General features: G+C 41.5%; 1 protein-coding gene across 3 annotated transcripts in view; it reads right to left on the bottom strand.

Annotated features, from left to right (window-relative positions):
* Nucleotides 1-26,986, bottom strand: part of PBRM1 (polybromo 1) — a 471,441-nt gene that overhangs the window by 102,141 nt on the left and 342,314 nt on the right. For all 3 annotated transcript variants that reach the window (XM_053721036.1, XM_053721037.1, XM_053721035.1), the window contains 2 exons: nucleotides 26,773-26,974; nucleotides 10,002-10,211 (listed from right to left, as the gene is read on the bottom strand). In XM_053721036.1, coding sequence (XP_053577011.1) covers nucleotides 10,002-10,211; nucleotides 26,773-26,974 — 412 coding nt within the window. The remainder of the gene's footprint in view (nucleotides 1-10,001; nucleotides 10,212-26,772; nucleotides 26,975-26,986) is intronic.

Here is a 26,986-nt window from a genome sequence, read left to right as displayed (position 1 = left end):
CAAGAGGCCATCCGGACAAGATCCGCATACCAAAACCTGTGAGGCCATGCTGGAGCTACCAGCAGAACAAACGAGCATTCCTTCAGAATCTTGGAGATCACTCTTGGAAGAAGAACTAGAGGCGGAAAGATATAGGCAGGATGATACTTCCAAGGAAGTGATAATGCATCCACTGCCTCCGCCTGAGGATCCCGGGATCTGGACAGATACCTGGGAAGTTTCTTGTTTAGATGGGACGCCATCAGATCTATTTCTGGAAGTTCCCACATTTGAACAATCTGAAGAAATACCTCTGGGTGAAGAGACCATTCGCCCGGATGCAACGTTTGGCGACTTAGATAATCCGCTTCCCAATTGTCTACACCTGGGATATGAACCGCAGAGATTAGACAGGAGCTGGATTCCGCCCAAACCAAAATTCGAGATACTTCTTTCATAGCCAGAGGACTGTGAGTCCCTCCTTGATGATTGATGTATGCCACAGTTGTGACATTGTCTGTCTGAAAACAAATGAACGATTCTCTCTTCAGAAGAGGCCAAAACTGAAGAGCTCTGAAAATTGCACGGAGTTCCAAGATATTGATAGGTAATCTCACCTCCTGAGATTCCCAAACTCCCTGTGCCGTCAGAGATCCCCACACAGCTCCCCAACCCGTGAGACTTGCATCTGTTGAAATTACAGTCCAGGTCGGAAGCACAAAAGAAGCCCCCTGAATTAAACGATGGTGATCTGTCCACCATGTTAGAGAGTGCCAAACAATCGGTTTTAAAGATATTGTTTGAGATATCTTCGTGTAATCCTTGCACCATTGCTTCAGCATACAGAGCTGAAGAGGTCGCATGTGAAAACGAGCAAAGGGGATCGCGTCCGATGCAGCAGTCATAAGACCTAGAATTTCCATGCATAAGGCTACCGAAGGGAATGATTGTGACTGAAGGTTTCGACAAGCTGCAATCAATTTTAGACGTCTCTTGTCTGTTAAAGACAGAGTCATGGACACTGAATCCATCTGGAAACCCAGAAAGGTTACCCTTGTCTGAGGAATCAAAGAACTTTTTGGTAAATTGATCCTCCAACCATGATCTTGAAGAAACAACACAAGTCGATTTGTATGAGATTCTGCTAAATGTAAAGACTGAGCAAGTACCAAGATATCGTCCAAATAAGGAAATACCACAATACCCTGTTCTCTGATTACAGACAGAAGGGCACCGAGAACCTTTGTAAAAATTCTTGGAGCTGTAGCTAGGCCAAACGGCAGAGCCACAAACTGGTAATGCTTGTCCAGAAAAGAGAATCTCAGGAACTGAAAATGATCTGGATGAATCGGAATATGCAGATATGCATCCTGTAAATCTATTGTGGACATATAATTCCCTTGCAGAACAAAAGGCAAGATAGTCCTTATAGTTACCATTTTGAACGTTGGTATCCTTACATAACGATTCAATATTTTTAGATCCAGAACTGGTCTGAAGGAATTCTCCTTCTTTGGTACAATGAAGAGATTTGAATAAAACCCCATCCCCTGTTCCTGAACTGGAACTGGCATAATTACTCCAGTCAACTCTAGATCTGAAACACATTTCAGAAATGCTTGAGCTTTTACTGGATTTACTGGGACACGGGAAAGAAAAAATCTCTTTGCAGGAGGTCTTATCTTGAAACCAATTCTGTACCCTTCTGAAACAATGTTCTGAATCCAAAGATTGTGAACAGAATTGATCCAAATTTCCTTGAAAAAACGTAACCTGCCCCCTACCAGCTGAGCTGGAATGAGGGCCGCACCTTCATGTGGACTTAGAAGCAGGCTTTGCCTTTCTAGCTGGCTTGGATTTATTCCAGACTGGAGATGGTTTCCAAACTGAAACTGCTCCTGAGGATGAAGGATCAGGCTTTTGTTCTTTGTTGAAACGAAAGGAACGAAAACGATTATTAGCTCTGCTTTTACCTTTAGATTTTTTATCCTGTGGTAAAAAAGTTCCTTTCCCACCAGTAACAGTTGAAATGATGGAATCCAACTGAGAACCAAATAATTTGTTACCCTGGAAAGAAATAGAAAGTAAAGTTGATTTAGAAGCCATATCAGCATTCCAAGTTTTAAGCCATAAAGCTCTTCTAGCTAAAATAGCTAGAGACATAAACCTGACATCAACTCTGATAATATCAAAAATGGCATCACAGATAAAATTATTAGCATGCTGAAGAAGAATAATAATGTCATGAGAATCACGATGTGTTACTTGTTGCGCTAAAGTTTCCAACCAAAAAGTTGAAGCTGCAGCAACATCAGCCAAAGATATAGCAGGTCTAAGAAGATTACCTGAACACAGATAAGCTTTTCTTAGAAAGGACTCAATTTTCCTATCTAGAGGATCCTTAAACGAAGTACCATCTGACGTAGGAATAGTAGTACGTTTAGCAAGGGTAGAAATAGCCCCATCAACTTTAGGGATTTTGTCCCAAAATTCTAATCTGTCAGACGGCACAGGATATAAATGCTTAAAACGTTTAGAAGGAGTAAATGAATTACCCAATTTATCCCATTCTTTGGAAATTACTGCAGAAATAGCATTAGGAACAGGAAAAACTTCTGGAATAACCACAGGAGCTTTAAATACCTTATCTAAACGTTTAGAATTAGTATCAAGAGGACTAGAATCCTCTATTTCTAAAGCAATTAGAACTTCTTTAAGTAAAGAACGAATAAATTCCATTTTAAATAAATATGAAGATTTATCAGCATCAACCTCAGAGACAGAATCCTCTGAACCAGAGGAGTCATCAGAATCAGAATGATGATGTTCATTTAAAAATTCATCTGTAGGGAGAGAAGTTTTAAAAGATTTTTTACGTTTACTAGAAGGAGAAATAACAGACATAGCCTTCTTTATGGATTCAGAAACAAAATCTCTTATATTATCAGGAACATTCTGCACCTTAGATGTTGAGGGAACTGCAACAGGCAATGGTACTTTACTAAAGGAAATATTATCTGCTTTAACAAGTTTGTCATGACAATCAATACAAACAACAGCTGGAGAAATAGCTACCAAAAGTTTACAGCAGATACACTTAGCTTTGGTAGATTCAGCACTTGACAGCGATTTTCCTGTAGTATCTTCTGGCTCAGATGCAACGTGAGACATCTTGCAATATGTAAGAGAAAAAACAACATATAAAGCAAAATTGATCAAATTCCTTAAATGACAGTTTCAGGAATGGGAAAAAATGCCAAAGAACAAGCTTCTAGCAACCAGAAGCAATAAAAAATGAGACTTAAATAATGTGGAGACAAAAGCGACGCCCATATTTTTTCGCGCCAAATAAGACGCCCACATTATTTGGCGCCTAAATGCTTTTTGGCGCCAAAAATGACGCCACATCCGGAACGCCGACATTTTTGGCGCGAAATAACGTCAAAGAATGACGCAACTTCCGGCGACACGTATGACGCCGGAAACGGAAATAGAATTTTTGCGCCAAAAAAGTCCGCGCCAAGAATGACGCAATAAAATGAAGCATTTTCAGCCCCCGCGAGCCTAACAGCCCACAGGGAAAAAGTCAAATTTTAAGGTAAGAAAAAAAAAAAATGGTCAAATCAAAAATGCATTATCCCAAATATGAAACTGACTGTCTGAAAATAAGGAAAGTTGAACATTCTGAGTCAAGGCAAATAAATGTTTGAATACATATATTTAGAACTTTATAAACAAAGTGCCTAACCATAGCTTGGAGTGTCACAGAAAATAAGACTTACTTACCCCAGGACACTCATCTACATATAGCAGATAGCCAAACCAGTACTGAAACGAGAATCAGCAGAGGTAATGGTATATATAAGAGTATATCGTCGATCTGAAAAGGGAGGTAAGAGATGAATCTCTACGACCGATAACAGAGAACCTATGAAATAGACCCCTTAGAAGGAGATCACTGCATTCAAATAGGCAATACTCTCCTCACATCCCTCTGACATTCACTGCACGCTGAGAGGAAAACCGGGCTCCAACTTGCTGCGGAGCGCATATCAACGTAGAATCTAGCACAAACTTACTTCACCACCTCCATCGGAGGCAAAGTTTGTAAAACTGAATTGTGGGTGTGGTGAGGGGTGTATTTATAGGCATTTTGAGGTTTGGGAAACTTTGCCCCTCCTGGTAGGAATGTATATCCCATACGTCACTAGCTCATGGACTCTTGCTAATTACATGAAAGAAATTATGGTTTAGGGGAAGGCTACAAAAAGCTATCACAGAGATTTAAGCTGTCAGTGTCCACTGTGTGGAACATACATCATCATCTTGCTGCAGATGGTGTCACTGTGCATTGTTCAACAAATCAGCGTATGGGAGAGTGATGCGTAAGAAGCCTTTTCTGCACACGCCACAAACAGTCGCTTGAGGTATGCAAACGCACATTTGGACAAGCCAGCTTCATTTTGGAAGAAGGTACTGTGGACTGATGAAACAAAGATTGAGTTATTTGGTCACAACAAGGGGTGTTATGCATGGCAGCAAAAGAACACAGTGTTCCAAGACAAACACTTGCTAGCCACAGTAAATTTTGGTGGATGTTCCATCATGCTGTGGGGCTGTGTGGCCAGTACCAGTACTGGGAAATTTGTTAAAGTTGAGGGTCGCATGGATTCCACTCAATATCAGCAGATACTTGAGAATAATGTTAAAGGAATACTAAACTCAATGTTTTCCTTTCATGATTCAGGTAGAGCATGCAATTTTAAAGGAACAGTCTACACCAGAATTGTTATTGTTTTAAAAGATAGATAATCCCTTTATTACCCATTCCCCAGTTTTGCATAACCAACACAGTTATATTAATACACTTTTAACCTCTGTGATTATCTTGTATCTAAGCCTCTGCAAACTGCCCCTTTATTTCAGTTGTTTTGACAGACTTGCTCCCAGATAACGTCACGTGCACGAGCACAGTGTTATCTATATGAAACACGTGAACTAACACCCTCTAGTGGTGAAAAACTTTTAAAATGCATCCTGAAAAGAGGTGGCCTTCAAGGTCTAAGAAATTAGCATATGAACTTCCTAGGTTAAGCTTTCAACTAAGAATACCAAGAGAACAAAGCAAAATTGGTGATAAAAGTAAATTGGAAAATTCTTTAAAATTACATGTTCTATCTGAATCATGAAAGTTTATTTTGGCCTAGACTCTCCCTTTAAGGAACTTTCTAGTTTACTCCTATTATCAATTTTTTATTGTTCTCTTGCTATCTTGATTTGATAAAGCAGGACTGTAAAGCTTAAGAGCCGGCCCATTTTTAGTTCAGCTCCTGGGTAGTGCTTGCTGATTGGTGGCTAAATGTAGCAAACTAATCAGCAAGCGCTACCCAGGTGCTGAACCAAAAATGGGCCGGCTCCTAACCTTAAATACTGCTTTTTCAAAGAAAGATAAAAAGATGTTGAAGAAAAATTGATAGAAGGAGTAAAATGGAAAGTTGCTTAAAATTACATGCTCTATCTGAATCATGAAAGAAAAAAATTGGGTTTAGTGTTCCTTTAAGGAATCAGTCACAAAGTTAAATGTTTTGCAAGGAGGAATGGTCCAAAATACCTTCATCCAGAATCCAGACACTCATTACAGGCTATAGGAAGCGTCTAGAGGCTGTTATTTCTGCTAAAGGAGGCTCTACTAAATATTATTGCGATATTTCTGTTGTGGTGCCCAAATGTTTGCACCTGTCTAATTTTGTTTGGATGCATATTGCACATTTTCTGTTAATCCAATAAACCTCATTTCACTACTGAAATATTACTGTGTCCTTCAGTTATTTGATAGATCAAAATGAAATTGCTGATCCAAACACCCAATTATTTATAAATGAAAATCATGGATATTGTCAGGCGTGCCTAAACGTTTGCATACGACTGTATATCTTAGATACATGATCAGAGGTCAGTCTCTTTCACTTAGGACATAGAAGCTTCATGACTAGAAACATTAATCCCAGCAGGCTTACAACAATTCAGATATGGTAGACTTGATGAAATCTTTCACACCAGAAGAACAGTCTGTAAAACTCCCCTGTAAATAAAAAACAGAAGGAGCAGTAATACCCATAGAAGCAGCATTAGATTGGTCTTAATGCATTAACACATTTAAACATAAGACACATAAATAAGCTGTAGGAGATACCTCAGCCTTTTAACAATAAACCCTTAAAATTGACAAGTGTTGAGAGGACTTAGCTTCTATGGTAGATTTAGGGACAGAATCTGGCGGTTTAATTATAGCATTTAACTACAATAAGTAGAAAAAAACAGATACATCCTAACATTAAAAGCTCAAGAGGAAAGGAAAAACGTACCCCCTCCTAAAGAAGATAATAAAACTTACTAGGCTGAGGTGTACTAAGCCAAAATAAAAATAAAGTAGGAGACAAGTAGACTCCACACCCGAAGCCTGGTTAGTGCTCAACTGAGTAGGAGGGTGTAAGCGAACCTAAACTGATTATTAGAAAATTAACACGCCAAAACCAAACGTCTGCATATTAAAGAGCATACGTGCGGTAACCCGACTTGCGCAGACCGGAAAGCAGAGCTTGAACACGCTTAATATGCACAAACCAGAGAGCTTGTGTGCACTATCCCGATGGGTGGTAAAAAAATTCAAACGGAACCCTGCATGCAAAAAAATTGGACGTGCGCTAAATATTTGAAGGGATATAATGGTAAAAATAAATATTCTGTCCCAAGGCTATATGTATTACACATATATCTCTATAAATGCCCAAACAAGGCTACAGAGTGTCATATAAATAAAAATATGATACTTACCAACAGACACTGATTTACTAGTAGAAACTGGTAGGAAGTTAAACCAGTACTAAAACATATCAGCAGTGGTGTGCACCTAGCGCCTACTAGAAAAGAGACTGTTAGCTTTGATATATTGACACCTAGTTGTCAATTATGGAAAGGTCGAATTAATGGAAAGTATACCAAAGCGCCAACTTAACGGAGGCTGGGTCTGGACCGATTACAATGTTGTCAATTTTTACATAAACTTTTTATTATTTAAACATTTTAATTAAACAAGTTAAAAATTAAAAACATGGATCCATGAATAAACGAACAGATTTGTACAACAATAGCAGCTAAATGAGATATTAAACAGATATTGATAGAGCCAATTTAGCACTTGAAATGACAAACAATTGTTCCTAAAAATGTGTAATTCTGTTACAAATTACAAACATCAGTGCAGTGCAGGCTTTGACTATGTGTTTAACACATAGTAGAAACCAGATGGGACAGCAATGGAATTAAAACTAGTATACACTACCACAACACATGAAAATATGAGAATAGTGAGAACATTTTTTTGTGATCTTCAACAATGGTGAAATAAGAACAAAAATACAAAATAAAACACCACAAAATACAAAATTTGGCCAAATATCAAGAGTTGATGTGATGTGTTCATATCGTGAATATATCGAAAGCTATAGATGTATATAGTCAATGAACCAATATATGCTGTGTGTCCCTTTAAGAAAAATCTAAATGTCTAAAAAAAATGCGAAAAAATGTGAATCCTGAAAACAATAATGGTAGTCAAAAGATGTGTTCAAATTGTGAATATACCCAAAGCTATAAATGTATGTAATCGATGAACCAATATAGGCTGTGTGTCCCTTTAAGAAGAATCCAAATGTCTAAAAAAAAAAAAGTTTTTTTGTGAACAAAATGTGAATCCTAAAAGCTGTAGTAGTAATTATCCAAATGTGAGTGCTGGGGGTCAATGTCAATGCCTATTAGCCGTATTCAAACAGAATACTATCTTCTTAGCAAAAGTTTTTTGCAATCCCTGGGTCCTTCTTGTGTAAAAGAAAGATAAAATAGTGTAGGTAGTTTTAAAATCAATAAATATATGGAAGTATGCTTACCAGTCGACGCGTTTCGGTCATGGAAAGACCTTTATCACTACAGCTTTTAGGATTCACATTTTTTCACAAAAAAAACTTTTTTTTTTTTTAGACATTTGGATTCTTCTTAAAGGGACACACAGCCTATATTGGTTCATCGACTACATACATTTATAGCTTTGGATATATTCACAATTTGAACACATCTTTTGACTACCATTATTGTTTTCAGGATTCACATTTTTTCACATTTTTTTAGACATTTGGATTTTTCTTAAAGGAACACAAAGCATATATTGGTTCATTGACTATATACATCTATAGCTTTGGATATATTCACAATTTGAACACATCACATCAACTCTTGATATTTGGCCAAATTTTGTATTTTGTGGTGTTTTATTTTGTATTTTTGTTCTTATTTCACCATTGTTGAAGATCACAATCACACACATTTTTTTCCAACATATTTCTCACTATCCCTCAATATTCTCATATTTTCATGTGTTGTGCTAGTATATACTAGTTTTAATTCCATTGATGTCCCATCTGGTTTCTACAATGTGTTAAACACATAGTCAAAGCCTGCACTGAGAGCTTTAATCATTTTTGATAAGTTTGTAATTTTTAGGAACAATTGTTTGTCTTTTCAAGTGCTAAATTGGCTCTATCAATATCTGTTTAATATCTCATTTAGCTGCTATTGTTGTACAAATCTGTTTGTTTATTCATGGATCCATGTTTTTAATTTTTTAACTTGTTTATTTAATTAAAATGTTTAAATAATAAAATGTTTATGTAAAAATTGACATCATTGTAATCGGTCCAGACCCAGCCTCCATCAAGTTGGCGCTTTGGTATACTTTCCACTAAAACATATCAGCAGAGGTTATGTAAGAGGAGTATATTGTAGATCCATTTTGTAACAAAATTTACCATGAGGTGAAAAAGAGAGCCATTAACCATACCCCATATACATCCCTCTGAGAAACATTGTTCTCTGAGGGGTAAATGGGCCTCAATATAGACTGAAAGCCCTTCTCACTGAAGAATCATATGCACATCTTCATTCTTCACATTCCTCCAGCAGAGGCAGAGACAAGACTGAGTTGCCTTAAGGTGTGAGGGGTTTTATAGAGTTTCTTGAGTCTGGGAATCTTTGCCTCATCCTAGTGGACTAACAAACTCAAAGATACATTCTTTCTTGAAGCCAAACTTTTTGGGTAAAAATAATAATATTAGGTAGGAATACCACAAGCAAAACCAGCTATTTCAAATGCAGAAAAAGTGAAAGCAGCCATTTGTAAACAATTTGATACAATACAGCAGGTAAAATATATAATTTTTAGGGTATACTGTCCCTTTATTTTTGCTCACATTTAGGTGGTGTGTATTGATTCAGTGATGACAATTTGTGTAATACAAGCCACTGCTGACTCTCTGAGGTGTGTTATTTTAAAGCTGGAGATTGGGGCACTCACACCATATCTGCACATCCTGCTGAAACCGGCAATAACGTTTACTAGAAGCATTTTTGCTAATGAAAGTATATCAGAAAAATGCTTCTATCCAAAATTTAAATGTACCCGTGAACATTTAAATTCCGACCTTTCTATCCCTTTACCTTCAATTTTTTTTAAAATATTATTTTTACACAAAATATGTCTTTTGAAGGACAGTGATGTTTTCAGACTTGGGTAGGCTTGGCTTCAAGAAAGGATGTTTTATAGCTTTAAGTTGTTAGTCCACTTTTAAGACTATATACTGCATGATACTCTATACCTTTAACTGCATCTTACTCACCTGATTATTTAACCCATTCATATGTTTTTTCAGAAGGAACATATTCTTAACATAAACTTTTGTACAAACTTGATCAGATTCAAGATACAAACTGAAACAACTTAAAAATACAGTAATTCTGGGGTATTAAACTCCTTTTGAATAACATTTCCACAATATCAAAGAAACATCCGAATCACAAATTACACCACACAACTTAAACCAGCAAAATGCTAAAATATAAAAGAAAAAAGCCAATAACACTTGTATTTAACTTTAAAATAGTGTAAGGTAGCTGTAAAAATGTCATTTTACCTGATACTGGTGTCATCTGCTGATTGAGCATACCCATTGGTGTTGGAGGAGGTACCACACCCATTAAGGCACCAACAGGTGTGCCGGCTCGAGGAGAAGAGTTTTGTTGTTGCTGCTGCTGCTGCTGTTGCTGTTGTTGCTGCTGCTGTTGCTGTTGCTGCTGTGCCGCTCTCTCTCTCTCCTGTTGCTCTGCAACTTTTGCTGCGCGCTCTGAGGAGATTAAATAAAGTTTATTCTGGACATTGAGGTACAACATTGCAGTATTAATAATTAATAAAGAGGAGGCAAAACGAAATCACTCAGAATATTGAAGGCTAATGTGGAAGGGACACAGAACTATCATGATGCACCTTTAATTCAAGTGTTTAAAGGGACATAAACCACAAAATTTTCTTTCATGATTCAGATATAGGGGCCAATTTATCAATGTGTTGTTAACCCTTTAGTGACCAGACCATTTTTCAATTTACTTACCGTTAAGGTACCCCAAAAAAATCTGTTACGTATCTACAACCAATAAAAAACGCCCATGCTAAATAGTTCCTAAATTTTGTCCTGAGTTTAGAAATACCCACTGGTTACATGTTCTTTGCTTTTTTTGCAATTTATAGGGCAATAAGTACAAGTAGCACTTTGTTATTTCCAAACCATTTAAAAAAAAAAAAAAAATAGCAATAGTTACATTGTAACACTGATATCTGTCAGGAATCCCTGAATAACTCTTCACATGTATATGTGTGTATATATATATATACATATATATATACATATATATATATATATATATATATATATATATATATATATATATATATATATATTTAGTAGACAACCCAAAGTATTGATTTAGGTACATTTTGGTATATTTCATGCCACCATTTCACCGCCAAATGCGATCAAATAAAAAATATTGTTAACTTTATCACTAACTTTAGGTTTCTCATTGAGATTATTTACAAACAGCTTGTGCAATTATGGCACAAATGGCTGTAAATGCTTCTCTGGGATCCCCTTTGTTCAGTAATAGCAGACATACAGTATATGGCTTTGACATTGCTTTTTGGTAAATAGAAGGCCGCTAAATGCCACTGCGCACCACACTTTTATTATGCCCAGCAGTGAAGGGGTTAATTAGGTAGCTTGTAGGGTTAATTTTAGCTTTAGTGTAGATATCAGCCACCCATCTGACACATCCCACCCCCTGATCCCTCTCAAACAGCTCCTCCCCCAGTCTGCCAGTACCAAGTTTCCTATATTTTTTGCAGATTTTTAAAAAAAACAAATAAATAAAAAAATCCATAGTGTAGCTACCCCCCCCATTCCCTTACCCCTCTTCTCCCCCTCCCAGATCCCTTTCCTGAAACATCTATCCCCCCTCAACACTCACTAAACTTTTTCTGTAGCGTAGTGGTCCCACCCACTCCCAGGCCCCCCTCCAGCTATTGGCCACCCACCCGCTTCCCTCCTATCCCTCCCATGCCACCAATGATTGGCACCATTGCTGGCCTTTGCAGAGAGGGCCACAGAGTTGCTTAGCAGAGGGCATTGCATTAACAAAGATAATTTGGTAACAAATGTAAATTGGAAACTTATTTAAAATCGTATGCTCTATCTGAATCAAAAAGGAAAACATTTGGGTTTCATGTTCCTTTAAGCATGTGAAGCCTGCCATGTACCACATCTTTCAAACTTTGAAATTATGGGAAAATAAACAAACATAAATTGCAAAGTTGGTTTACTATGCACTGTCCCTTTTTCAAGAATGTGCAAAACCACAATCACGTTTTGATTGTGAATATTCCTTTAAAGATAAGGTGCATAGTTCTACACTTATCTAAAATTAAGCCAGTATTAAAGGGACATAATACTCATATGCTAAATCATTTGAAAGTGATGCAGCATAACTAAAAAGCTGACAAGTAAATATCACTTAATCATCTCTATATAAAAAACTAAATTTAGGCTTACCTGATAAATGTATTTATTTCTAGACACGGTGAGTCCACGGAATCATCAATTACTGTTGGGAATATCACTCCTGGCCAGCAGGAGGCGGCAAAGAGCACCACAGCAAAGCTGTTGAGTATTACTTCATCCTAACTTGTGGGATATTGTCCTTCCTGACAGGAAGTAGCAAAGAGAGCACCATAGCAGAGCTGTCTATATAGCTCCCCCCTTAACTCCACCCCCCAGTCATTCGACCGAAGGCCAAGGAAGAAAAGGAGAAACTATAAGGTGCAGAGGTGACTGAAGTTTACATAAAAAACATACTATCTGTCTTGAATAGACAGGGTGGGCCGTGGACTTGGTACATTGCAAAAGAAAGAAATTTATCAGGTAAGCTTAAATTCTGTTTTCTTTTGCATGATGTACCGAGTCCACGGATTCATCCTAACTTGTGGGATACCAATACCAAAGCTTTAGGACACGGATGAAGGTAGGGACAAGACAGGAACCTAAACAGAAGGCACCACTGTTTGCAAAACCTTTCTCCCAAAAATAGCCTCCGAAGAAGCAAAAGAATCAAATTTATAAGATTTTGAAAAAGGTATGAAGCGAAGACCAAGTTGCAGCCTTGCAAATCTGTTCAACAGAAGCATTGTTTTTAAAGGCCCATGTGGAAGCCACAGCCCAAGTAGAATGAGCCGTAATTCTTTCAGGAGGCTGCTTTCCAGCAGTCTCATATGCCAGGCGGATGATACTCCTCAGCCAAAAAGAAATAGGTAGCCGTAGCTTTCTGACCCTACATTTAAATAATAATAATGAAGATGATTGACGGAAATCCTTAGTCGCCTGCAAGTAAAACTTCAGGACACGGACCACGCCCAAGTTATGCAACATACGCTCCTTCTTAGAAGAAGGATTAGGACACAATGAAGGAACAACAATTTCCTGATTAAGATTCTTATTTGAAACAACCTTAGGAAGGAATCCAGGTTTGGTACACAAAACCACCTTATCAGAATGAATGATAAGATAAGGCGAATAACATTGTAACGCTGAAAGCTCAGAAACTCTATGAGCAGAAGAAATAGCAACCAAACACAAAACTTTCCTAGATAACAACTTAATATCTATGGAATGCATAGGTTCAAACGGAACCCCTTGAAGAACTCTAAGAACTAAATTCAAACTCCAGGGAGGAGTAATTGGTCTAAATACAGGCTTAATTCTGGTTAGAGCCTGACAAAAAGACTGAACATCTGGAACATCTGCCAAACATTTGTGAAGCAAAATTGACAAGGCAGAAATCTGACCCTTTAAGGAACTTGCTGATAACCCTTTCTCCAATCCTTCTTGGAGAAAAGACAGAATCCTGGGAATCCTAACTTTACTCCATGAGTAACCCTTGGATTCACAGCAAAAAAGATATTTACGCCATATCTGATGATAGATCTTTCTAGTGACAGGCTTACGTGCCTGTATCAAAGTATCAATGACCGAATCTGAGAATTTCCGCTTAGATAAGATCAAGCGTTCAATCTCCAAGCAGTCAGCTGCAGAGAATTTAGATTTGGATGTTGGAAAGGTCCTTGAATGAGAAGGTCCTGTCTCAGAGGAAGTTTCCATGGTGGCAGAGAGGACATGTCCTTTAGATCCGCATACCAAGTCCTGTGTAGCCACGCAGGCGCTATCAGGATTACCGAAGCTCTCTCCAGTTTGATCCGAGCAATCACGTGTGGAAGGAGAGGAAACGGTGGAAACACATAAGCTAGGCTGAACGACCAAGGCACTGCCAAGGCATCTATCAGTTCGTCCTCGGGATCCCTTGACCTGGATCCGTATCTTGGAAGCTTGGCATTCTGTAGAGATGCCATCAGATCCAATTCCGGTCTGCCCCATCGGAGAATCAGAGAATCAAACACCTCCGGGTGGAGTTCCCACTACCCTGGATGAAAAGTCTGTCGACTTAAAAAATCCACCTCCCAGTTCCCTACTCCTGGGATGTAGATTGCCGACAGATAACAAGAGTGGGCCTCCGCCCATCGAATTATCTTGGATACTTCTATCATCGCTAAGGAACTCCTTGTTCCTCCTTGATGATTGATATAAGCTACAGTCGTGATATTGTCCGACTGGAATCTGATGAATTTGGCCGAAGCCAACTGAGTCCACGTCTGAAGCGCATTGAATATCGCTCTCAATTCAAGAATATTGATTGGAAGTAGAGACTCCACCTGAGTCCATACACCCTGAGCCTTCAGGGAATTCCAGACTGCACCCCAGCCCAGAAGGCTGGCGTCCGTTGTCACTATCACCCACGAGGGTCTGCGGAAACATGTCCCCTGGGACAGATGATCCGGTGACAACCACCAAAGAAGAGAGTCTCTGGTCTCTTGATCCAGATTTATCTGAGGAGATACATTTGCATAGTCCCCATTCCACTGTCTGAGCATGCACAGTTGCAGTGGTCCGAGATGAAAACAAGCAAACGGAATGATGTCCATTGCCGCTACCATTAACCCAATTACTTCCATACACTGAGCCACTGATGGCCGAGGAATGGACTGAAGGGCTCGGCAAGTATTTAGAATCTTTGATTTTCTGATCTCTGTCAGAAATATCTTCATGTCTACAGAGTCTATCAGAGTTCCCAAGAAGGGAACCCTTGTCCGTGGAACTAGTGAACTCTTTTCTAGGTTCACCTTCCAAACGTGAGTTCTCGGAAAGGACAACACTGTGTCTGTATGAGATTTCGTCAGATGATAAGTCGACGCCTGAATTAAACTATCGTCCAGATAAGGCGCCACTGCTATACCCCGCGGTCTGAGAACCGCCAGAAGGGACCCTAGAACCTTTGTGAAGATCCTGGGTGCTGTGGCCAACTCGAAGGGAAGAGCCACGAACTGAAAATGTTTGTCCAGGAAGGCAAACCTTAGGAACTGATGATGATCCTTGTGAATAGGGATATAAAGGTATGCATCCTTCAAGTCCACGGTAGTCATATATTGACACTCCTGGATCATTGGTAAGATTGTTCATATAGTCTCCATCTTGAATAGGTCTGAAAGTTCCCTCTTTTTTGGGAACCACGAAAAGATTTGAGTAAAACCCCTGTCCCTGTTTTGGAACGGGACGAATTATTACCATGGTAGAGAGGTCTTTTACACAGCGTAAGAAAGCCTCTCTTTTTATCTGGTCTATCAAGAAAGATGGAATCTCCCTCTTGGAAGAAAATCCTTGAATTCCACTTGATAGCCGTGGGTCATAATTTCCAATGCCCATGGGTCCTGAACATCCCTTGCCCAAGCCTGGGCTAAGAAAGAAATTCTGCCCCTACGAGATCCGGTCCCGGATCAGGGGCCGCCCCTTCATGCTGACTTTGTAGCAGCAGCGGGCTTCTTGGGTTGTTTACTTTTGTTCCAAGCCTGGTTGGTTCTCCAGACGGATTTGGATTGAGCAAAATTCCCTTTCTGCTTTGTGGAGGAAGAAGAAGCAGAGGATACTCCTTTAAAATTTCGAAAGGAACGAAAATTATTTTGTCTACCTCCCATCTTAACAGACTTATCCTGAGGCAAGGCATGACCTTTACCTCCATTAATGTCAGAAATGAGTTCCTTCAACTCAGGCCCGAATAGGGTCTTACCCTTGAAAGGAATAGCTAAAAGCTTAGATTTTGATGACACATCAGCATACCACGATTTTAGCCATAACGCTCTACGCGCTAAAATGGCAAATACTGCATTTTACGCCGCCAATTTAGCAATTTGAAAGGCGGCATCTGTAATAAAAGAATTAGCTAGCTTGAGAGCCTTAATTCTATCCAAAATGTCCTCTAAGGGGGTCTCAACCTTCAGATACTCTTCTAGAGCAGCAAACCAAAAAGTTGTTGCAGTAGTAACTGGAACAATGCAAGCTGTAGGTTGTAAAAGAAAACCCTGATGAATAAATAATTTCTTTAGAAGACTCTAACTTCTTATCCATAGGGTCTTTGAAAGCACAACTGTAGGTATAGTTGTACGCTTAGCCAGGGTAGATATAGCTCCCTCCACCTTAGGGACCGACTGTCAGGAGTCCCGAATGGTGTCCGATATGAGATACATTTTCTTGAAAGTAGGAGGAGAGAACGGTATACCCGGTCTGTCCCACTCCTTTTTTTATAATTTCTGAAATTCTTTTAGGAACCGGAAAAACATCAGTGTAAGTAGGCACCTCTAGATATTTGTCCATTTTACACATTTTCTCTGGGGGTATCACAATAGGGTCACAATCATCCAGAGTCGCTAAAACCTCCCAAAGTAACAGGCGGAGGTGTTCAAGCTTAAATTTAAAGGACATGACGTCCGAATCTGTCTGAGGTAACATATTTCCTGAGTCTGAAAGTTCTCCCTCAGACAGAAATTCCCTGCCCCCCAACTCAGAGCCCTGTGAGGGTACATCGGAAATAGCCAATAAAGCATCAGAGGATTCAGTATTCACATTAATACCTGACCTACTGCATTTACCCTGTAACACTGGTAATTTAGATAATACCTCTGTAAGGGTAGTTGACATAACTGCAGCCATATCCTGCAGTGTAAAAGAATTAGACGCACTTGAGGTACTTGGCGTCGCTTGTGTGGGCATTAAAGGTTGTGACACTTGGGGAGAATTGGATGGCATATCCTGATTCTCTTTAGACTGATAGTCATCCTTAGGCACACTTTCTTTACCTAAAATATGCTTTTTACATTGTAAGGCCCTTTCAGTACAAGAGGTACACAAAGTAAGAGGGGGTTCCACAATGGCTTCTAAACACATAGAGCAATTAGTTTCCTCAATGTCAGACATGTTGAACAGACTACCATAAACCACAATAGTCGTTAAACACTTTATTTATTGATTTGAACAATTTTTCGAAAAATGTGTACTGCGCCTTTAAGAAATAAAAAAGCGCACAATTTTTCCTAAACTGACTAAAACGTTTAAATAACGCTATACAATTAAATATACTTATTCAATTGGGCCAAAAACTATTGCACCCTAAGAGCAAAGGATGAATTTAACCTCTAAAAGGCATTTTATAGCACAAAATGACCCCTGCACTACAAGCCCCCAGGGTACTGCAAAATGACTCGACAATGATACGGTGAACAGAACACAAGTTTAGGCCCCACCGGAGCTAATGCCTGCTGTCTTCTCAGTCAGAGTAAACTGCGCGTCTGAGCGCGCGAAAATAGGCATTACTGTAAACTCTGCAGCCATACTGATTATTTGTTATGTAATCACATAAAAAATGTCAAGCTGCCTCTCCTAGTGTCTTATTGCCAGCCCAGTAATATGTCAAATACAAATATACACACAGGATTTTCAGTAATACCCTTAATGTACAGGTCTACTGCTTACCCCTTCCATTGCAGGAAAAAAATGTCAGCCAGTTCTGATATACCAAGTCTCCTCAGAAATAAAAGACTGAACATACCTCAATGCAGCTTGTAGCATGAAACCGTTCTCCACACTGAAGATTTCTCTTGCACTACCTTCAGAAACACTGTGGGAACCGACGTGGATCTTAGTTACAACTGCTAAGATCATCAACCTCAGGGCAGAAATCTTCATCTCCATATCTCCCTGAGAAAAATAGTACTCACCGGTACCATTTAAAATAAAAAACTTCTTGATTAAAGAATCTAAAACTAACACCTCACTTTATCTATTACTAACACAGGCAAAGAGAATGACTGGGGGTGGAGGGAAGGGAGGAGCTATATATATATATAGCTCTGCTGTGGTGCTCTTTGCCACTTCCTGTTAGCAGGAGGTTAATATCCCACAAGTAAGGATGAAATCCGTGGACTCGTCGAATCTTGTAGAAGAAATTAGCATATTAAGCTCCTAGGTTTAGATTTCAATTAAGAATACCAAGAGAACAAAGCAAAATTGGTGATAAAAGTAAATTGGAAAATTGTTTAAAATTACATTCTCTATCTGAATCATGAAAGTTTATTATGGACTAGACTGTCCCTTTAACAGCAGGTTAAGATTCCATGGAGGAGAAATAGGCTTGATAACAGGTTTAATACGAACATAAGCCTGAACCAAACAATGAACATCGGGATTAGCAATCTTTCTGAGGGACAACACTGAAAGAGCTAAAATCTTCCCTTTCAGAAAACTGACAGATAGACCCTTATCTAGGCAATCCTGCAAAAACTGAAGAATCTTAGGAATTCTATAATAATGCCAGGAAAAAACATGATATATACACCAGGAAATGAAGACTTTCCAAACCTTGTGATAAATCTTCCTAGAACCAGAGCTTTAGTCACAGAATATGAGAAACCCCTATATCTCAAAACTAAGCGTTCAATTTCCATGCCATCACGTTTAGAGACTTGACATACGGGTGGAAAAAAGGACCTTGGGACAGAAGGTCTGAGCACAGAGGAAAAGGCCAAGGAGGACAACTGGACATTTAAACCAGATCCGCATACCAAATCCTGCAAGGCCACGCTGGAGCAATCAGGATTACAAACAACTACTCTAGCTTTATCTTGGACATCACTCTGGGAAGAAGAGCCAGAGGAGCAAAAAGATAAGCAGGCTGAAATGACCAAAGAACTACTAGAGCATCCATTACCTCTGATGATTCCTGGACCCTGCAAAGTACCTGTGAAGTTTGTTGTTCAAACGAGAGGCCATCGGATCTATTTCTGGGAGACCCCAAAGATCCACAATCTGATTGAACACATCCTAGTGAGGAGACAATGCACCTGGATATAGAGACTGAATTGACTTCTGCCCAAGAGAGGAAACGTCAATAAAACTCCCATTTAAACCGAGGCCAAGCTTGAAGGGCACTGAAAATTGCACAAAGTTCCAGAACATTGATTTGCAACCTCGTCTCCCGAGGATCCCAAACCCCCTGTGCTGTCAGAGACACCAACAGCTCCTCAAACTGAAAGACTTGCATCTGTAGTGAATACAGTTCAGGTAGGAAGAGCAAAAGACGCCCCCTGAATAATAAACCGATGATCCAGCCACCAACTTAGAGACTGATTTGTACTGGGATCCAAAAATATCTTTTAAGACAGCTGAGTATAATCTCTGCACCATTGGCGCAGCATACAAAGCTGAAGAGGCCTCATGTGAAATCGGGCAAAAGGAATTGCATCTGAAGTTGCAATCATGAGACCTAGTACTTCCATACATAGAGCCACCAAGGGGAAACAGAGAGACTGAAGGTTCAAACATGCGGACACCAATCTTAACCTTCTCTGCTGCTCTGTTAGAGAAAGAATCATGGAGACTGGATCTATTTGAAACCCCCAAAAAGTTACCTTTGTTTGAAGGAAATGAAAAAGACTAAAGGTTCAGACAAGCTGATACCAATCTTAAACGCCTCTGCTCTGTTAGAGAAAGACTCATGGACACTGAGACTATTTGGAAACCTTGGAAAGTAACCTTTGTCTGTGGAACCAAAGAACTCTTTGGAAAATTAATCCTTCAACCATGCTTTTGAAGAAACAACAAGGAGTTAGCTGGTGTGAAAAGATAGAGCTAGAACCAAGATATCGTCTATGTAAGCAAAAACTGCAATACCCTGAGCTCTGATTACAAAAGTGCACCAAGAACCTTGGTAAATATTCTTGGAGCTGTAGCCAGACCAAATGGAAAAGCAACAAACTGAAATTGCTTGTCCAGAAAAGCAAACCTCAGAAACTGGTAATGTTCTCTGTGAATTAAAACATGAAGGTAAATAATCCTTTAAATCTATTGTGGACATAAATGTACCTTGCTGGACAAAAGGCAGAATAGTCCTGATAGTTCCAATTCTGAAAGATGGATTCCTTACAAACTTGTTCAGAGATTTTAGAGCTAGAACTGGTTTCAAAGTACTTTCCTTCTTTGGAACAATAAAGAGATATGAATAAAATCCCATCCCCTGTTCCTGCAAATGAACTGGATCACTCCCATATATTTCAGATTTGAGACAGACTGAAGAAAAGCTTGAGCTTTTACATGATTCCTTGGAACATTGGACAGAAAAAAAAATTCCTCTGGGGTGCCTTAGTCTGAATCAAATTCAATATACCTGAGAAACAACATTCTGAAACCAGGGATCTAGGACAGACTGAAACCAAGCCTCCTGAGAGGCTTAATCTGCCCCCCTTGGCCCGTTTGTGCTACGCTCTTGAATGATTGTGTAACCTGTGGTGGCTGTACTCTTATTTTATCCTGTTGGAATACAAATACATTTTGAAATTTTAATTACGTGACAGTCTTTTTTAATTCTCTCTGCATACCAGCTTGAGTCTGGATACGTTGCTGTTTGCTATTGGTAGGAGCAGGTGGGCTGCTATTGTTTTGGCTCGAGGGTAGGTCACGTGGGAGTGACGTAGATGAAGGTGAAGGAATGCCGAAAAGCTAGGAATAGATACTCTGGAGACCGTGAAAATTGAACTGAGAGAGGTATCGTCTCAGCTTCAGCAGCAGCAGGTACAGGGCTAAGGGCGGTATTTCTGTGGAACTGTGAGTCCGTTACCTTATTCCCCTTACCAAAGAGCCATAAATTAAAAAAATATGTCACACTGTTGTCAGTCTGCCGCGGCACACCTGAGTAACTGGTTGAAAAACACTGATCTAGATTTAGACACCATATCAGCAGACCAAGATTTAAGCCACAAGGCCCTTCTGGACAGAATTGCTAAATACATGCTCTTGACAATCTCTTTAATATCAAACACAGCATCAAAATAAAATTATTATCACACTGAAGCAAAACCAATAGATTTCGACTAACAGGGTCATCAGAAAACTGCTTTGAAAAGCTAGGCAGAAGCAGCAGCCACATCAGCATTAGAAATAGATGGTCTGAGAATATTACCAGCATGTGAAAAGGCCTATCTATGAAAAGATTATATATTTCTGTCTAAAGGGTCCTTAAAAGAAGTACTGTATTCCAAAGTAATAGTAGTACGACGTTTAGCCAGAATGGAAATGGCCCCATCCACCTTGGGACTGTTTCCCATAACTCTAGATTAGCAGCAGGTAAAGTATATAATTCTTTTAAACCTTGCATAAGGATTAAAAGACACACCTGGCTTAGTCCCTGTTGTATTGTTCTGACTTCCTGCTCCAACCCTTCCCCCCTCCCACCTCTATATACTTGCAGTCACTCTGCGCGTGCAGCAGGCGCGCCGAAGGTGCACCAAATGTAAGCCCAGCAGCACCCGTCCGCGCCTGGACCGCACCCAGCACCACGAACCATGACTTCCGCACCCGCCACCGCTATAACACCAGCACCCTTCACTCTCTCAACATCGGTAAATTATCAGAATGCCACCTTGCATCCCCGACGAACACCAGAGGACCATTCACCTGCCACAACTGCTCTTTCACCACCCTCCCAACCACAAACCTACCAAACATCCCTCACTCAAACAGCCGCAAGAACCTCAACTGCATCCTCCTCAACACCCGCTCCATCCACAAGCACACCATCAAAATCTGGAACCTGCTCGATTCCACCTCCCCAGACGTCGCCTTCCTCACCGAAACCTGGCTCAACCCCGAATCAGCGCTGGACATTGCCATCCCCGATGGCTATAAAATCTCCCACAAGGACCGCAGCAACCAACCTGGAGGAGGCATCGCCATCATCCACAAACACTCAATCCAAGTCACAACCACCTCCGATGATCACTCACCAGACTATGAACATCTACACTTCAAAATCAAGGTTAACCACAACACCACCCTCATCTACAGACCTCCAGGACCACGTCCCGCCTTCTGTGACTCCATCACCGACCACCTTGCACCCCATGCCCTCGCCTCAAAGGACTACATCCTACTCGGCGACCTCAACTTCCATCTAGACAACCCCAATGACTACAACACCACCAACCTCCTGGAAAACCTTGGAACCATTGGACTGAAGCAACTTGTAAACGCCCCAACCCACATAGCCGGACACACCCTCGACCTGATCTTCTCCGCAGGCAACCACATCTCAGTCAACCACATAACCGAACTCCACTGGACTGACCATCACTGTATACACTTCCCCTTCAACAAACCCACCACACACCTCCAGCATCACCACCCGCCCCGCAGAAACTGGAACATCACCCAAGAACAACTGCACTCCACCCTGATCAAGTCCCCCCCAGTGACCTCCACTTACGCCAACTCCTCCGCCCACCACCTACATCGCTGGATCACAGACTGCGCAAATACCCTCGCCCCCCTCAAGAAACCGTCCAGCCGCCAGCCCACCAACAAGGCCAGCTGGTTCACCCCCACCCTCCAGGACTCCAAACGCCACTGCAGACGATTAGAGAGAACATGGAGATCCAGCAAGTTCCCCTCGGACAAATCCGCCTACAAAGAAGCAGTCACCACCCACCACCACTTCATAAAAACCACAAAGAAAAACGCTATCCTAGACAGAATCCACGCCAAAACCCACAACAGCAAGGAGCTGTTCACAGTCATTAAGGAATTCTCCAAACCCAACAGTGACACTAACGACATCCCACCCTCCCAGGACCACTGCGACAACATCGCTACTTACTACCACCGCAAGATCATCAACATCTACAACAGCCTCGAGCTCCAGAACTCACCACTCACCGCCGACCCACCCACCACCGTCTACGGACTACCTGGATCCCCCTCACCACGGAGGACACACTCAGAATCATGAAATCTATCCACTCCGGAGCACCCTCAGACCCATGCCTGCACCACATATTCAACAAAGCGGGTTTTACCCTCGCCCACGAACTCTGACTCACCATAAATTGCTCCATCAAAACTGGTACCTTCCCAGATGACTGGAAGCATTCAGAGCTGAAACCTCGGCTGAAGAAACCCACAGCTGACCCCATAGATCCTAAAAACTACCGTCCCATCCAGTGTTCCCTCTAAGGCCAGTTTTGTGTGCGGCCCAGCAGTGAAACAGTTAATTAGGTAACCACACCCTGCAATTAGCAAACACTGCACAATGCAGATGGCAAGGTATGGTTCTCTTGTTAACTGTTTCACTGCTGGGCTGCACATAAAACTGTCCTTAGAGGGAACACTGGTCCCATCTCTCTACTCCCCTTCCCAGCCAAAGTAATCGAAAAGGCCATCAACGCACAACTTCTTGACAACATCGAGACCAACCACATCTTGGACCCCTTCCAATCCGGTTTCAGGAGCAATCACAGCACCGAGACCGCCCTCCTCGCCGCCACAGACGACATCCGTGCCCTGCTCGACCAAGGAGAGATTGCCGCCCTCATCCTTCTAGACCTCTCAGCCGCATTCGACACTGTAGACCACAGCACCCTCCTCACGCGCCTACACAATAAGGCCCTGGAATGGATCACCTCCTTCCTCAGTGGCAGAACCCAGAAAATCAGACTCCCACCCTTCTCCTCCAATCCCACAGCAATCATCTGCGGCGTACCCCAAGGCTCTTCTCTTAGCCCCATCCTCCAACATCTATATGGCCCTCCTCGCCGCCATCGTCTGACAACACAACCTCAACATCGTCTCCTACGCTGACGACACCCAGTTAATCATCTCACTCACCCAAGACCCCGCGCCACCCCCAAGAAAAACGTCCATGAAGGACTTACAGCAATCGCCACCTGGATGAACAACAACCGTCTCAAACTCAACACTGACAAGACCGAAATCCTTCTCCTCGGACCAACCAAATCTGCATGGGATGACTCCTGGTGGCCCACAGCCCTCGGACACCCTCCAACTCCAACACACCACGCACGAAATCTAGGCGTCATCCTCGACTCATCACTTTCCATGGACCGCCAAGTCAACGCCGTCTCTTCGACTTGTTTTCACATACTCCACCTGCTGCGAAAAATCTTCAAGTGGATCCCCACCGAAAGTAGAAAATCTGTCACCCACGCCCTCGTCAGTAGTCGACTGGACTACGGCAATGCACTCTACGTTGGGTCCACCATCAAACTCCAGAAACGACTCCAACGCATCCAGAACACCTCGGCCCGACTCATCCTCGACATCCCTCGCCAAAACCACATCACCCAAAACCTAAGGAACCTACACTGGCTCCCCGCCAACAAGAGAATCACCTTCAAGCTCCTAACCCATGCATTCAAGGCCCTCCACAATATCGGTCCTGAATACATCAACCACCGTGTCAATTTCTACACCCCCTCCAGAGAAATCCGCTCTGCCGACCAAGCACACGCAGTCATCCCCCGCATCAATAAAAAAACAGCTGGAGGAAAATCGTTCTCCTATATGGCAGCAAGGTCATGGAACTCCCTCCCGTTGCACCTCAGACAATCCACCTCCCTTACAAACTTCAGGAAGGACTTCAAGACCTGGCTCTTCGACTGAATCGTCATCCCTTAGCCCCCCTCTCCCCCCTCCCATAGCGCCTTGAGACCCTCACGGGTGATTAGTTTGCGCTCTACAAGTACCCAATAGATAGATAGATAGATAGATCGAACATGTCAGAGACTGCATCAGTCACAGGGAAAAACTCAGGGAGAGTAACAACTGTCCTAAAAACTGCAATTAAACGATTACAAGGTTATTCATCAGAAGCTTTAGGATCTTTAACTCCTAAAGTAATTAAGACCTCTTTTAAAAGAGAACAAATGTGTTCAACTTTAAATCAAATTCAACTTCAGATTTGAAATCCTCATCCCCACAGTAAACTTCACCGTCTGAAGATACAACAGTTTACCTGGGCTCAGGGCACATAGCACTTGTAGAAGGTTTTCAGCAGACTCCACTTCTTGGGTAGATTTATGGACAGAATCCTGCTGCTCCATTAAAGCATATAAAAACCCTTAAAAAAGCTCTTGAGGAATTTAAACCATTTAACCCTAACAGCAGAAAATAACATTACTTCCGAACGCACGAAAAACAACTGACGGTTTAAATGAGATTGAGCCTGCTGAAAACCCGACACGAGTATAGCCGAGCAAACGTGTGCTAACCCGACATGCGTACACTAATGCACAGGAAATCTAAAGGGACGTGTGGTAACTCAACAGATAAACCTGGTGTGCGAGAAAAAAGACAAAAAAAAACCTTGCAAAATAAGGAATGTGTACTAACCCAATGAGCGTAATTTTGACACTCAAAAAAAATATTAAGAGCGACAAAACAAAAACACGCAAAAGCAAGAGAATAGTGAAAGATCCCAGGGTCATATATAAATAAAAAAAAATTAAATAAAAAAGTGCCCATAATATAGCCAAATGAGTGTATACATGTTAAATAAAAATATACTTACTGTTACTGATACTGGGCTGCAAGGGTTAAACCCCTACCCCCTACTACCTAACCCCCTCTCGTTTCTTGGCGGTTTTGGACTCCTCAGAGCAACCTCGATCTCCAAACCCTTCCCTTTTGTGAGAAATGTATGTTGAATCGGATCTTGAAAGAGCTGGTCTCTGACCGACCTATCCCTTTCCGGCCGGGCTCCTGGAACTACCGGCTGGCCGTCGAATCCAGCACCCCCGGGAAACATTACCTCTGGCCGCTTCAGGGATCCCTTGTCCCAGAGCTCCGCTCTCTTGGGGATTGGTACCCCTTGGGGAGGGCAAGAGGTGGGCAAGGCCAGAGGTGATCTCCATTGGAAACTGGGGTTTCTGAGCTATATTCAGCAGATTGCCCCTTCAGCTGGCTGGTCCCATGGAACTGCCGGCTGCATCAGCTAGGATCCACGGTCCTCTTTAACCCAGGTCGCTCCAGTGGTCCTTTGTCCCAGAGCTCTTCTCTTCTGGGAATTAATACCTCTTGGGGAGGACCAGAGGTGTGGTGATTGCCGAGGAGGAGCTCCCATGGGAATGGGGTTTCGGACTCCCCCTCATCACCTAGTCTCCAGTGGCCTTCCCGGTGTATGGTTGGATGTCCATAGCTCTGGCCCCCAAGCCAGGGATTTTTGGACTATCAGCTAGGGACCAAGGGCTTTCCAACGACACCCTGGAAGTATCGCCGCTCCCCCAGTATCACCCCGAATGCATCATCCCTGTACCGCTGGACACTGGGTAACAATGGACACTATGGTGGCGCCAGCCTGTCTGTAGGGGCGGGAATGTCGGGAGATGAGGGACTGAAAAGACTTATCAAGATCAGTTTGTGGATAAATGTCGTGTGTGTTTCCTAATAAAGTAAACTCGTGTTTTCACCCGAACGCTAGTTTGTCTAGTTATTTGGGTGGGCTTCTGCTAAAATCACTTTCTCCGCTACATAGCGGCTGGTTCCAGGCACTGGGAGAATCCTTGGCAGAGCTACCCAGTCGGGGTAGCCGGTATTCCATCACACTTACCAATTGACACTCTTCCACTAGCAAAAAGTAGCAGACAGCCAAACCAGTACTGAAACATATCAGTAGAGGTTATGGAATAAAGAGAATATTGTAGATCCATAAAGGAAGGAAAAAGACAAGGCCATGCGACTGATTATAGAGGGTTTATAGAGAATTTCCCATGAGGTGAAAGCATAGAATCACAAAGCATAAACCAAAATACATCCCTCTGACAAGCACTGTAATCTGAGGGGAAACCGGGAATCAACATATACAGAAAACCCCTCTCTCTGAAGAACACTTGCACATCTTCATTCTTCAACCACCTCCAGCGTAGGCAAAGTAAAGACTGAAGTATGTGTAAGGGGTTTTATAGAGCTCTTGAGGTTTGGGAATCTTTGCCTCCTCCTAAGTGTTAGAGAAGAGTAATTCCCATGAGTAATGGATCGTTAACTCTCACCACCTGTATGAAAGAAATTAGTATTTTGTAAAGACAATGTCCCAATATCTTAAGGGGAAAAAGTAAAATATTAAGTTTATTGCTACCTTCATAGTCAGCCTTTTTTGGTGCCTCCAGATTTCTCCATTCTGTTCCTACTAAACGGCTAAGTTCTCCAAATGAGTAGTCTGGATGTTGGGCTTTGATGACTGCTCTCATCTCACTGCTGAATAAGATGTAGCCACTCATATTAATTTTCCTCTTTCCACCTTCTTTTTTACTGCTGTTCTTAGAAGACTTGGGAGTAGACTGAAATGAGAA

This window comes from Bombina bombina, chromosome 7, assembly GCF_027579735.1.
Source record: "Bombina bombina isolate aBomBom1 chromosome 7, aBomBom1.pri, whole genome shotgun sequence".
Classification (NCBI taxonomy): domain Eukaryota; kingdom Metazoa; phylum Chordata; class Amphibia; order Anura; family Bombinatoridae; genus Bombina; species Bombina bombina.
Note: the sequence above shows the minus strand (reverse complement) of the source record. Positions and strands in the feature narration are given on the sequence as shown.